The sequence below is a fragment of the Anopheles merus genome, chromosome 3L (assembly GCF_017562075.2).
Source record: "Anopheles merus strain MAF chromosome 3L, AmerM5.1, whole genome shotgun sequence".
Taxonomy (NCBI): domain Eukaryota; kingdom Metazoa; phylum Arthropoda; class Insecta; order Diptera; family Culicidae; genus Anopheles; species Anopheles merus.
The window spans coordinates 29,998,966-30,013,919 of record NC_054085.1 but is presented as its reverse complement, the minus strand read 5'-3'; the positions used below and the strand labels follow the sequence as shown (position 1 = coordinate 30,013,919).

Here is a 14,954-nt window from a genome sequence, read left to right as displayed (position 1 = left end):
GGTGTGTGGGGGTATGGGGGTTCGGTAGAGAGAGAAATATTGTGTTAGGCAGAATATTAGGCAGAAAGAGGGCAAGATTTTGCAGCTATGCATATGGGATTTATCGTACCCATAGTCTTAACTCGCTGGAATGATGAATGCTTGGAGAAAAAAAACTGCCATGTCATAACAAGCTTAAGCGTTATGTTCTCCTCCCGGCGATTTGTATACCAATTTTCACATCCTAACGACAAAATGCATCTTTAAAAAGACACATTGCACAATACTGCACCACACTGTATCATCTGAGTGTGCCCATCGGCGTTTATTATTATTCTTTTGCTTATGTTGTCACTGTTGTCGGCAAACTTAACAAATCACCTCCAATAGTGGCGGAAAATGGGTGCAATATATCATGGGTGCACCGCATCGACCTCCCATGATGTGAGCCAGACCCATCCTCCCAAACAAGGCAGATGCAAAGAAGGCAGCAGATCGGCAGATCTCACGGCTTTTTGACGCGATCCGATGAGTTGACATGCCAACTGACGACTAGGGGGGAACCCGAAGGCCAAACAAGCACATGGTGCATGATGCGTCGAGTCCGCATCGAATTTGGCATCATGGAAAGCAACGCCAAGCGATATCGTTTCATCATCTAGCCTGTCGGGAGCGGAGTTTGAAGTGTATCTCCCTCCAGAGGGAAGCATATAAACGGGGCGCTTGGGGTGAAAGTGGACGTTTACGGAATCTTCGTTATAACAAATCACGAAAATATGATAAATATAACGCTCTTCCCCCTCGGGGGAGCCGTTACCCACTGAAAGCAGAAACATTTGGAAGAGATCCGTTCGGAAGACAGGGGATGGTTGTGGCGTAACAGTGGCATTTCAGCAGATACACGCCGCTTGGAGAGCGGTGATGCCTCTTGAAATTCCAAAGTGCGTGATGAGGCAGGCGCATCCGCCCCGAGGACGGCCGGATATGAGATGCATCGCCGCGGGTTGCAGTTTCTGCAAGATGCAAGATGTCAGTAGATTGGAATCACCGTCACGCTGATGATGCTGCACGCCGGCCGGAGGTTGGGATGGTGGAGGGTTTTCAAAAATCAACAAATAATCAACATTCTCCAGTGTCGTCGCAAGGCCACCGAGACCAATGGGAAGCTGTAACATTGCTCAAGGGCTTCATCGTAGCAAAGTTGTAGTGTTTTGCAGAAGAGCAACTTTGTGCCGGGAAGGACGTTCATTTCATCAACACCTACTCAGGCCCAGGCAAGACCCTCCATCTAACTGCCTGGTAGCAGTTTCTTAACTCCGGAACAATCGCCAGACACCAGACCAGACTGCCGAAAACCGATGCGATGCGCGCATCTCAGCAATGAAAGCATGTTCCGGCGACACACCTCCCATCCCCAGCACGACAATGTTTGCGTTTTAACGCACATTTAACGGGGACGTAAACATTCGGGGGTCCCACCGCCCACCTTTCACACCGAGTTTCCTCGTTTACCAGGCGCCACACAATAGTGCGTGGTCGTCGTCGTTGTGGTTGCCGGCGTACACGGCGGTACAACACACTCACGTAAATGTGCGACGAAAGTGCTGTCGGCGGATGGGAGCGTTCCGTGGCCTGTCCAAAAGTTGTCTACCCGCTACCGGGGTTGACGGGCGGAGGCAAAGTTTTCGAAATGCATTCCCATTGCCCTTGTGAAATTGAGCTGGATGAGATGAGATGGCCCTGGAGGGCGAATGGCAATGAGAAAATGGTAAAATAAACTTCCGAACATGAACTTCGCCAAGACGCTCAGGCGCTTGGTAAGTTTCCTGGGGGGGGAGGAGATTTGCCCGGGTGTGTTGTGGTGGGCGAGGTATAGCGAAACGGTTGCGGTCGTCGACCACGTTTGTTGGAGTGTCAGTTCCCAATTGCCCCAAGATATGACCAAGATAGAATGACGCTCAGGTCCTCAGTACACCCGGAGGGTTTGACAGTTTGGTGGATGGATCCTGAGTGCGGGCAGCAGAACTTGCTGGAACAGGGCACCGTTGCCACACAGTGGCACAATTACCAGTGCAACAGTTGTGTTTACCTAGGGCCTACGGTCTTCTTTGGCAGCAATGGTGTTTCCGTATTTTTAGGTACAAGCGTGTGTGAGTGTGTATGAGATATAAGAGTCTCGTTTCCTTCCGACCGGCTCAATGTTGCCCTAACCCCGGAGGCTATATCGCACCCAAGCATCCATATCCTGCGCGTATCCGTGTGTCTGTACGCGAGCGATTCTTTGATGTGATGGTTTTTTGTCGCCAGCCGTGGCCTGGCCGACGAATCATTTCAAGCAAACTAAAGATCATCTTCCGCTGTTCTCCGTCGTTCCCCGTTCCGGCAATATCCGTCCAGGAAGTTGCCAGGAAAAGACTGCTTGGGAGGCTGAGAACGGAGGTTGTTCCCAGTAAGCGGACGTCGCACCTCAATGTCGCCTCTTGTAACGATAATCACACGCTTTCGACGGTGGTGTACATTCTCGTTAAGAAAATGTTTGTCCGTGCTTTAATCACCACGGGAATGAAGGAAGGAAGTCGAGTTTTTTTTTGTTCTTGTTCACCTTTCGGCAATCTTACTTACTCTCTCTCTGAGGCTCCTGGTAGCGCTGTCTCGAAAGCTTTGAAGCCATCGTACAACACATCATCAATATTGGATGAGCGATAGTATTTCAACGGAATTCGGACGATGAATCACATTCTGTGCAGTATTGGGAAGAAAAGGTGTGTGTGTTTTGCTTCAGACCATCACCCTTCCACGAATGGATCAGGTTGTACAATCCATGACATCAAAGTAAACGATGACGGTGCGATGCGTCATTTGCGGGCTTTTCTGGGCTTTTGCCTACACCATGGTTGACCAGGTTAGATCATGTGTGTGTTTGTTTTTATCTACTTCCTTGCTTATTCACCCTCTTCTTTGGTAGGTACTGATGATATTGATGATGATATTTCAAACAGAAGACAGGTGTATTGCAAAAGCTGTTGCTGTCCAAAATTGTCAAAGCCATTATGATTCACGATTTGGAATTAGTAATTGTTAGCTCACCGTACAGCTCAATTTCTCAATAAATGGGAAATCCATGACTGTAGAACAAGTTGTCATCGATGTCATCGCTTTCTTTGCTTCGGCGAATGTATGTGATCATTCGTCAACCTCTGCTACGCTGAAATCAGAGGGAGGGTCATAGGAGTGTATCATCTGCGTTAAGCACGCTTAATACCACCGCTGACCAATCTGTTGCAAAACGCTCGCTGCAAATGTTCACCCAAGCGGGATTAAGCTGTCGGTCGATAAGTAAGTACCTCGTAATCAACGATTGCCCACACACTCTGCCATTCCACGAGAGAGAGAGAGAGAGAGGGATAGTGTGTATGTGTGTGGTTTTATTCCTCTCTGCTCACTCACACCTCACATTGTTTTACAAACAACTTCATGTGGCACGGCGCCACGTACGGCGCTCCTGCGGTTGCGGTTGACGGAAATGACCTTCGTCCTTGAAAAGGATGCGCATCTGCCCAGACGGTAATGTGTGTGTGAAGTTCTGCGTGTGTATGTGTGTGTAACCTACTATATGATTATTATTCCCTGCATGCGTGGTAGAAAAGCAATTAGTTTTATGTTTGCAATCAACAGCCAATCCTTATCACCACCTCGCACACCGATGTGATCTCATACCGGTACAATACAGCCCCAGCAGGCGCGTAACCATAGCAAGTCAACACTTCAATCATTGTCACTTACAGCAGCTGTAACAGCAGCAGCAGCAGCAGCAGTAGCACCGTCAGCATTGCAAGCAAACCGCTTTACCGAATAGAAAACAATCGCCCTTTGAAAACAACAATAACGAGTGAACGTGTCTCGATGACATCATTCACCGAGAGGTGGCTGTCAATCGTGCAAGGTGCGTGTATGCGTGACGGTTGGATTAAAATAGGCAAAACCACCATCATTTCCCGACGCGCGACGAGATTCACGAGATAAATCAGATTCCCATTTACTTTAATAATAGGTATAGGACGCCGTACCGATTCGTCCCCTGCTTGTTCTGCACTCTACCCTCATCCAAAGCGCTATTCAAAATCACTCTCGCTCATCAGCTCTCGCGTCCCATTGGGTCGCCGTATCGTTTGACATTTGGCTTCGTGTGCCGTCTGACACAGGCTGAAATAGTACCACCAGCTAGTGAGCGCCGTACCCCAATGTACTACTCTTCCTCTATTAAACGCGTCGCGATTACTAAGCTTGTTAAGACCGCACCCAAACAACCGAGGTGTCAAAAAATTGGGTCAACTGTGTGTGTGTGTGTGTGTGTGTGTGTGTGTGTGTGTGTGTGTGTGTGCCGTCCGCTAATCGGTGATCGGCAATTTGCCATGAATAGTGCATTATTAAGCACAATTGCAGCCTTTTTTTTTTGTTGGGTCGTGTGGCCCCGTTGGTGGCTGCTGCTGCTGCACCGTCTAGAATGACGGCAAGAATGTCGAGAATCTACGATGATCGGTCGGTGGAGCGTAAACACCGCGCGCGTGATTGTTGTGCCGGCGTTCGCTAGTTATCGGCGGCGGGGACAGCGGAGCCGTTGCGCCATGCATTGTTACATATTCAGCAGATGCATGTGTATCCGGAGTGAATCTAATTAAAGCTCGAAAGCCCGCCCAATGAAGTAATTATCAATTACATACCGATTACTCTTGCGAATGCGTTTGACAAATGAGGTACTGATTATTGGAAGTCGTTCAGTAGCGGGCCCGAGTCGGAAGTTTATTGACTTGCGGTGACTCCATTTGCACCTTATAATTATAGGGGCATGCGGTGTAACAAGACATTGCTAATTGGGTGCTACACGGTTTTTGGACAATTCAGGGAGGAATTTTAATGCATAAAAAATGCACACATTTTAGAGTTATTCAAACCGCGGAGCGCCAACAAACTGGCTTGTATGTATGGTTGAGAAATTTATTTGGAGCATTGTTGCTGAGCTCTTGCTTGGAACAATACCTTTTCAGTATCTGTCAAAATAAGCCGACAGTTAATTTCTCAACATGAAATCGGGGTTCATTAAAGAGCGCTCAACATCTCCTCGCAAATTCCTTTTCCTGAGTCGTTGTGCCGGCGTTGATACCTGACTATTGTTGACATTATTTTAGTTGGCAAATGAGTCATATCTTGTATCCCTTTTCAGCATCCTTTCAACATCGCAGATGACACACAGTTGAATAGCACACAGTGTCTTGCCCATCCGCGCTGGGACGGAAATTTGCAAAGCTTACAGAACCAACCGATCTTCTGTCAAGATAGGGTGTGTTGTGAGAGCCTTTCTACCACTTAGCAGCTCAAACTCATCCGAACAAAACGCTTCCTCCCGAAACTCTCACCCAGCATGAAGTCATCTCAATTAGGGCTAAATTTCGTTAGCCCGCTGATTGCCCTCCATCGCCATCTTAGGTGAATGGCGACCTTTTACCAGTAGCTTGACAAGCTTCTACCAAACCACAGGCTTCTCCTCCAATGGATGTTGTTCGAGTTCGATCAAACGATATTCCGTTCCGATAAGCTCTCCCGGCAGGGGAGGGGGAGGACAGAAGCGCCAGCATTATGTAAGGTCAGATACCCGATGGGAAACGTTGAACCATGGCACTCCACTCCGCCGGTGGTTTGGAATCGCGTCGGGAGCGTCTATCAGCGTTGACTTACCGTGACCTGGAAACGAGAAGATAGAGAAAACACAATGAGCATTTTTCGGGTTGGTGGAATGTTGGTACGGAGGATTGTGCGTTTGATCGAACTTATGAAGTCTATGCACGGATGTAAACAAACACGGGTCGGGGAGGAAAACGAATGGGTTGCGTTGGGGAACCGCTATCAGATTTGTCAGTGCATTGTTTTCTGATGAGATGCCATTATATCAAATGGCAACGTGATGACCATGGTCATGATGGGAGGGTTAATATTTGAAGCGCAAAGGTGTTGTTGTGTGAGTGTTACAAAATATCAGCTATTTGATTGTTATTATTGTGATGTACCTAACGGAAATGAACTTGAAGCTCAACACCACACCGCAATGTCGCGAGCGTAATAACGTTATTCTGTACAAGTAATGGTACATCATTACCACCGGGTAATCGACAGAGGAACACAAGCAACACAGTTCATTGATTACACTTGGGAAGACTCGGTCGCTCGTGATTAGATATGTTGACACAACCTCCATACGTGTTATCTTTTGACACGCTTGTAAAGAGTTATCGGAACCAGTTGTTGTGAAACCTTGCGCCGTCTTTCAATAGCGGCGCCGCTGTTGTATCGGTACGCTCCAGTTCCCTGTACCGCCCAGCCGCACAAACAACAGCACACGTTTCGTTTATGCAAAGCTGGGGTGTTTATTTGCCCCAGAAAGTCCAGTTCGCTTCGATACCCGAAAGATCGAATAGAGACGGACAGTTTTGCAATTGTTATTTGAGCGACTTTTATTGCCCACCCTTGCCCAATCATTGTCTGGTGGGCGAGCATAGCAGGCTTAGCAGATGTTACACCCCTGTCACCGTGTGGTCGGCGGCTACTACGCTGCAATTCTCGACCACAGCACAGCTCCGGAGCTGCATCAATAAATCGAACTTGTGTGCTTGTTTTTTTTCTCCCTCTCTCTCGCCTTTCCTTACGTCGTTCGCCGGCCGCCCAACTCGATGGATTACCTTGATGCAATAAATAAACACGAAGTACGAAGCTGTTCCGTCATTGCGGGTTCCCCCGTGTTCGTGTGTTGAAGTCGACGGTTAGAAATGGGAGGAAAAATTCATAAACACAACAAGAGACGGGCGCAAGAATTTCAAACCCCGCCCGTCAGGTTTTTATTTGCATAATGATTTATGGACGTGTGAGCGCAAAGCCGTCGCGGGACGTTTCCGACATTCCATTTGTTTGCTTCTTGCTGGTCCTTTTGCCGGCGGTCCTGATTAGTAAAGCGAGGGAGGACCGTATGTGTTCTGTATTGGCTGCTTTATTGCATCACTGGTGGTTAGACCATTCGCAATGTCAGAGTACGGTCGGCAAGAATATGGTAAGGAGAGATAACAAAGACGAGATGACTCATACGTCGTTAAGGTGTACAAGCTGTCAATTATATTTATTATAATCTTCTCCGCCAATACTCACATATAATGCCAAATGTAGTTGGACGTTGTGTAGACACGGTAAGACCTTAGTTAGTCATCTCAGAATAATCTTACAGTTGAGGTAATAAAAGCGGCTTTTACTGTTGTGGAATGATCACAAGCTCCAGGCATCAGCATCGTTGATGATCATTGCTTGATCCTTCCTCTCATTTCAAACTGCCATTGTTTTACCACAAAAATGGACATTTGCTTCTGCTGTTCCGTAATCCAATCACGAACACAACCCATTGACCATCAAGCTGCCGGTTGCGCACGCCTGGCAATCCCGAAAGCAAAGTGTTTTCTAATCTTGAAACCCAGTAAAGCTGATTCTCCATTACCATAATCCCTCGCAAACAATAGAGCTGTGGTTTGCTGCTGGGAGGGGGGGGGGGGGGGTCTCTATCTCAACCTCGACCATGACGATCGCTAGAGCATGCTGCTATGTGGGATGACCATGACAAAGATGCACCCCGGAAGATACAATCCTTTCGAAACCACCGTTGTTTCAACTTCAATTCCCAGCGCGTCGCAAAGCTTCTCGCAGCTGACATCATTTCTATCAATTGACTAGCCAGGTTCGAACTATCGATTGCCTCGGTGTAGATCTGGCCATTTCAAGACTCCCTTCTCCATTCCAACCATTTCGACAATCGATCACAACTCTCGCCCGGCTACTCCGATTCGCTCCAATGGCGGCACACGATCGTTCGATTAACATTTCAATCAAATTGATTCTAATCGAACCGATCACCACGATCGGCCACATTGGAGCAGCGGAGTCGATCGATTTAAAGCTCATGTTTCACGGCTGCCTCTTCTTCGCCAGTCGCAGGCGAATCTTCCGGCCGCTTTGAACTCGGGCCGGCTCGATACGTTGTGCCTAAGCGTCTCAGTCTTCAGTGAAGGTCTCTTCACCAACCAAGATTCTAATGCGTCTCCGGGGCCGGACCTTCGCGACTGGATGTAAATTAACTAAACAAACAGCGCGGTCGGTGTTGGACGTCGTACGGAGCGAGATAAAAATAAAACTTTCAAGTGAACCACACATGCACACACACACATACTCACATACATCAAAAGCCACAGGCCACAAGACCGGGGCCTGTGTGATACTGTGAAGGTGACGAAGACGTCACGCCGTTGTAGGTCTCCAACATTCTGGGTGGAGCTTGGTGGAGAAGATCTTGGGGTTGATGCGGATGGCAAACGATACGTGAGTCAATGGTATCGTAACTTCGGTGACAGAAGGCAGTAGGTGCCAGAAGGCTTATCATGTTACATCATAATGTCTGACCAAGACGGGTCTCGCCCAAGGCTTTATCTTCTGGGATGAACAAGATCGGCATGTTGTAGTGTTGTATGAGGGTGTAGTTGATTCCAGTACAACTTGTCATTTAGGATCTTCTCTTACAGAGCTTCCATAGAATGAGACAAGAACTTCGTGTTTCAATTATTAAACACGTTTGACATGAATATTATCTTAAACTCTGAGTTTAAAATTCTTCCTGAATAGCTCTAAAAGTATACATCTGCAAGAGCAGTTAGTCCGGGCATTAACCAACGTCAGTTTGAAAATCAAAAGCATGGTGTATTTACAATCCTACCATGCTTATCGGCATTGGTTCTCCACTTCAATCCAAACGCAACTATTTCCCCGTCGTCGTGACATGTGATATGATGAATGAAGCTGGTCAAAGATCGATCTAATCACTACTTCACCCGTCCGAGTGTTGGAATGGAATGTGGGCTTTATGCGTACCGCTAGACCCATTAGCCTGCAATGTGTAGCTAAATGCATGCCAGTGTGTAAACGCCTCCATAGAGCATAGACTGTGTGACTAACGCACACCGCCCGGCAAACGGCTCCCCTGCAAAGGCAAAGGTTGACGTTTACTTCCATCAAGCGCTTGTCGGTTGCAATGCACTGCACCGCGCTGCATACAAAAATACTACTCCCCGGGCGCATACATGCATACTGCATGTTCTGTAACACACTGCGCTTGATTAGCCGGAATTAACATCAGTTTTCATAGATAAAGTCGATTCTAATCGTTCCATCAGCACACGATACGGATGCAGACGGGTGTTGTTTTTTTTTTCTTGTTTCGCATCGTGATTGAATTCGAAGGCGCCACGCGGTTATCGGCGGGAATTTGTATTGTTTCCCTTCCCCAAGCGCGTCACCTTCCCTATACACGCTAGCGCTTTCGATTGGGTGTGCGTTCCTCGGTAGAATTCATAATCGAACGAAGCAAATGCAAATGTTTTGCTATTTTCCAATTCCAGCACACCCCGGACCCAGCAAAAGGGAGACCCGTAGGGTCTCATATGCGTGTTTCATTGATTGGATGGCGTCAGGGATTTTGTTTTTGTTATTTATTGTTCGCTTTGCCTTGCTCTGTGGTATTGTGAAGAGCGCAGTGAATTTATTGTGCGAAACCGTACGAGTGTCATCACCCGGTGTGCGGCTGATTCATCCCCGGCACATAAAGCCGCGGTTGATGAACGACACCGCCGAGAATGCATCGTTATGAATTCTAATTAGCCGGCTGGTCGAATCCCGGATGGTCTGTGTTTGACGAGTTCATTAGGCAAAATTATTCATAAGTGGCCTGTTGTTGAAAGGACCTGGCCCGGGTGTAATAAAATGGAGAATAAGTGTGGAAGGAATCAAGGTGAAACCACGCGTTGATTGGATTTTTATCGATGTGTAATGGTTAAAAAGTTTAGTGCTTCATTCCATCGAGGAGAATGGACGGACTTTCCAACATTATGCGTTCATTAGAAATTATTTGTATGTGGAATTGTATAAAACGATTAAATTGTTTTGTTTTGATTCGGTTTTTTCGTTCTTTTGTGAATTGTGTTTTTATGATGAGACATGAATTTATCGTATTTTTATATATTTTCTTTTTTTATTGTTTTTTTCCTTTTACTTTTTCGTGTTGATGATTGCCACGCACTCTGCGCTCATCTGAAACCGTATAATGGGTAAAACATTTTTAAGGAGTTCCACCGACGCTGCTCAACCTCGGCCACTCCTTACGCCACGCCAGCTTTTGGGGACGAGCTTGCTGGCCGTTAGTTGGCCTAAAACTTCCAGCTTTTGGCTATCGGTAGTCTACCATCGGGGAAACGGGCAGGTTTTGCCAAACAAAAAATCAAATCGGGAACCGCACAAACTGATGGGCAGCCTTTTCGGGCGTAATCTGCTATCAGGCGTTTGCCAAAAAATGTATAAGCTACAAAAGCCCCAGGAGGTCATCTGACACCAATAATACATTTGCCCTACCCGCCGCATACCATGCCCAGGTAAGCATGTGAAATTTAATCCATTACTTTTGCGTATGCGAGCGCGCGCTCGCTGTTTTGCGTATAAGCCGGTTTGTCTGTAAAAGGTTTTTGGTTCGGGGTGAAGTTAACGAAACAAACAGTAATAAAATTGTGCCAACTGTGCGCTCTGGAGGGAATAGAGCATAACGGAACGCTGCGTTAGGAGAGACACCGTAGCGCAAAGGTAACCTTAACGCGGGTGGCAAACTGGTGGGAGGAAAATACAAGAAGAACAATCCGGCAAGCTCTGGTGGTGCCGGTGGCAAAAAGTGTGAGAACAAAAGGTAAGCAAAAAGGCGTACATAGTCGTTAAAAATTAAAAAAAAAAAAACAAAAGGAACGAAACAAATGCCAAAATTTTTGAAACCAAACAACAATCGGCACAAGCATAGGTCGTCCTGTACGTCTGCTATGCATACACAAATATTTTGCCAGTGTCACCTTTACATGTGAGAAGGGGTTTGTTTATGGAATATGCCGTTCTGTGCATGTATCGTTTTCAAATTACCGTGCGTTTGCCGATCAACAAAATTGTGTTGATGAAGTGTTGTTTGCTTTTAACAGTATTTGTCGATGTTTGAGCGTAACATGTGAACGATGCAGAAATTTCAAGTCTATACACGATTGGTTCTTTTTACACGGTTTTCAGCGCGATTTTAGCATGATTTTTATTCCGTATTTTCATTATCTAAAACATAAATTTTATGCTATATTTTTCCACCACGGTTTAAGCAAAGCTTTGCTGTGTTGTGGATATTGCTTTCCTTCCTTAAAACGCTCTTCAGGTGAGAACTTTTGAGTTCATGATACGTTTCCATGTTGCTGGGCCGCATTTAACATTCATGTAAAGGATGAATCATACATGAGCCTGGGGGAAATATTGCTGACCGCAGGCAGGCAATAAAAATGCATTCGATGGTCGCAACCGCAAACACAATGGTCCGCATTGTGTGGCACGCACGCTGCCGAACAAATCGGTTGAACATTTTTCATATTTTTCATATCGTCGCATCGGAAAAAGCGATCGATTTTTGTGCGACTCTTGCTGACATTTCTGGCGTGCCCGTAACAGCACAGAGCGCTCTAGTACGTGATATATATTGTGTAAAGCGCAGGACAAAAAGAACGAATGGGTTGTGTCGAACCGCCAGAGAGCGCATTCTTTTGCCGTTCCTTGCAAAACCCTATAATTTAAAAATATAAAACTGAAGCATCTTCTAACCAGACAATACTTTTCGAATTGCATTTGGCTGGGGTTTTTTTTTGCACAAAATGAGATGCATAAAATGATTTGCTGGCGGTACTTGCTTTGCGTTTGCAAAGCATTGCAGTTTATTTTCCACCACAAAAGGCGCCATTTTCTGGACGCCAACGGTAAGAGGAACACACGGGTGATAATATGCAAAAAAAGGAAAATGTTAGTAATGAAGGTGTGTTGAAAGAATAGAACTCCGGGCCTCGTAATGCGTCCGGTTGATCCCACCTCGAAAGGAATGGTGGGTGTGGACTGTAAGTACCATCCGGGTTTTGCCGCACCGTTGGCAGGGCTAATCCTGTTAAGCAGACTTACAAAGGATTTGATGAGGATGCATGCTCATTGATGAACTCACGCTTGGGTGTTCTTGCGAGCAGTACCGAGTAAGGTGTGGCTTTTTGGAGCATTGTTGCATAGAATGTTGCACTTTTGTTTTGCTTTTGGGGAAGGTTTGCTCATTTGCAAGCTGAGCTGATGACGAGGCTAGAACGTTTTTTCGACCCAGGATGGCTTTAAGTATTTTTTAACGATTTCAAGAGGCAGACTGTAAGGAAGTAAGAATATTAAAGTAGTAATAAAATATTTTGTTGTGTAGCTTCCTCAAGCTTATGGCATTATTTTATTACGTTTGAATACTTTTAACTCTAAATGTAATTTTCATCATTAGAAGAGCTTAAGTCCTGCACATTTCAATGCGCCAACGCAAGTAATAAAAATGCTATTTTTATTTCACACACGTGCGTTTAAATGTGTAGCGCCCTGCAAAGCGGCTGTGATCTCAAATTTCTATCAATTTTTACGACCCACCATCGACGCTAATTCCCCAACCATCAAGAGATAGGCGATAACCAATAAGCGCCAACAAAAAAAAGCGATTTTATAGAACGATGCAACCAATTCCAACCATTCAAACAAAACAAAAAAAAATCGAAAAAAAACAAACACAAAATCGGCGCAGCTTTGAATGGTTCAGAAAAAAAAACAGTTCCACTTCCGCACTAACGGCGGCCAGCTTAACAGTTCGGATCTGAAGATCGGTTTTCACGGTCAATTAAGTTGATTTATCGCGACGGGCACGTAGGCCACGCACACACCTATCATTACCGCCATTTAGGCGGGACGAGTTCGGCTTCGGCATTTTGCTATCGATTACGTGTGCGTTTCGATTGCTGTTTGTATTATTATTTTCCAGCTGCCCACCTTCTTGTTTACTATTGAGTTTGTGTGTCTTTTTTTTGTTCGTTCTCGTGTGATTCAACAGAATCATGCTCTAACAGGAGAGGATTTGGCATGAACGGCATCAACATAATTGCGGTTCCGCAAAATCAATCAATCGGGACGCATTCAAACCATTGAATGTTATAGATTAGATTTTTTATCGTTTTTTTCTGTCATAGAAAAAATATATTTCAAATCGTTTTCAAAAAATGTGGTCTGATCGTTAACCTTTTTACAACGTTCAGGGTGGTGATGTTTGATTGAAAAAGATGTGTGGATATTTAATAGTACTATTATATGAATATTGCAATATTCTGTTTTTTAAAGGAGTATTTAAAACATTTACTTATTACTTGTTATTTGCTATCAGTTAAAGTTTTCAAAAACACACTGATTGCTTTTTTTCTTACGACCCAAGATCACATGATCAAGTCCTCCGTGCAAGCCCTTTACACTCCCTTTTCGCTGGTGTAAACCAATAATAATGTGTTTCTCCTCCCTTTTTGTATGGATGAAACGGAAATTGTGCCCCCACTCCCCACTTTGCATCCATCGCAAAACGTGCGCACCCCCTGGCAAACCCCGCCCGGTCCCGTAACACATGTGACATTTTTCACACTCTCGCGCGACCATGTGAAAGCTAATAATTATCGGCCTGATGGTGATCGCGTTTTCCGCCCCATTAGCCACCATCGATCCATTCGGACGGGCGTTACGTTACGGCGGTTGTGCAGTGTTTTTTTGTTTCGTTGTTGTCTGGTGTGTGCGTTTGAGCCTTTCATTTTCATCCTCACTCGATCGTGAACGGTTGAGCGGTTGGTTCAACAAGCCGCTCATTATCCTCTGCGAACGTGACCACTAATGTCGCTTTTCGTCACTTGGCGCAAATACGCAATGTTGCAGCGCGAAATGCGCGAAAAAGTGTTTTATTTTTCAAATGCAAACACAACAAAGGGCGTAGAGAGAAATCGTCTAATAATGAAGAATTGTAGGATAAAACGAAGGGAAAGAAACGTGAGAAAACAAAGCAAAAACAGCTCAAACTGTTTGAATGTCCACGCAAGAAACGCAGAAAAGACGGAAGATTCTATGCCATTCGGGAAGCGCAGGCATTAATTTTAAACCGGATGCCGCCATATGTTTGTTTGCTCATAATATGTGTGTGTGTGTTTTTTCAGTGTTTCAAACACCTTTTTTTTATTTTTGCTAAACATCGAAAGTTATTTGTGGATTTTATTTTCACATCATCGTTAAAAGCCGCCGACCAACGGTGTGGCCTAAGATAGTCAGCACCTCGGAGGAAATCCATCAAAATTCTATTAGACCCGCTTAGTCTCTGGTTGAAATCCACTGGAGGGTGTCACACATAATCTAACACATTTAAACTTATTAGCTGCAATCATGGAGAGGTTGCTTTCTCATGGAACAACATAATAAGAGCTTATTTAAATATTTATAGCTAAACTCGTAATCATTATTAGCATGCGTGTTTGTTAAAGGGGAGAGACTTGCAATGCTTATTATTGGTTTAAGGCACCTATGAAATGTAGTCAGGAATTGGTGAAGGTCGTTAGGTTGCAGCAGCAGCGTATTGGCATAAATATGCATACCTGGCTCGTAAAACTCCCCTGCCATTAAAATCTTATCCACACCGGCTTCCCCATCGTGATCATTTCTATTTATTGTTGCTTTTTTCCAACGCTCCAACGCACCTGAACCGAGTCTGTCCAAGGGTATTGTTGCCGAATGATGGCGTCACCGGAACCTGGTTTGTTTTACGACCTCTCGAACATATTTTCACAAAACTCACTTTTCTCTAAACTCGTTAACTCGCCCATATGGCCAGACATCCGACAGAGAGCTGTATGCTGTGAACATTATCTTTACGATTAATCAAACATCCGACGGTTGTCGTAAAAATAAAGCCTCACTACATACAGCGAGAGAGAGTGAGCCAGCTCGGACAAAGGTGCGCA

General features: G+C 45.4%; 1 protein-coding gene across 5 annotated transcripts in view; it reads right to left on the bottom strand.

Annotated features, from left to right (window-relative positions):
* The window catches only part of LOC121600682 (neurotrimin-like), a 98,732-nt gene that overhangs the window by 36,304 nt on the left and 47,474 nt on the right, over positions 1–14,954 (bottom strand). For all 5 annotated transcript variants that reach the window (XM_041929522.1, XM_041929524.1, XM_041929521.1 and 2 more), the window contains exon 3: positions 5,713–5,718. In XM_041929522.1, coding sequence (XP_041785456.1) covers positions 5,713–5,718 — 6 coding nt within the window. The remainder of the gene's footprint in view (positions 1–5,712; positions 5,719–14,954) is intronic.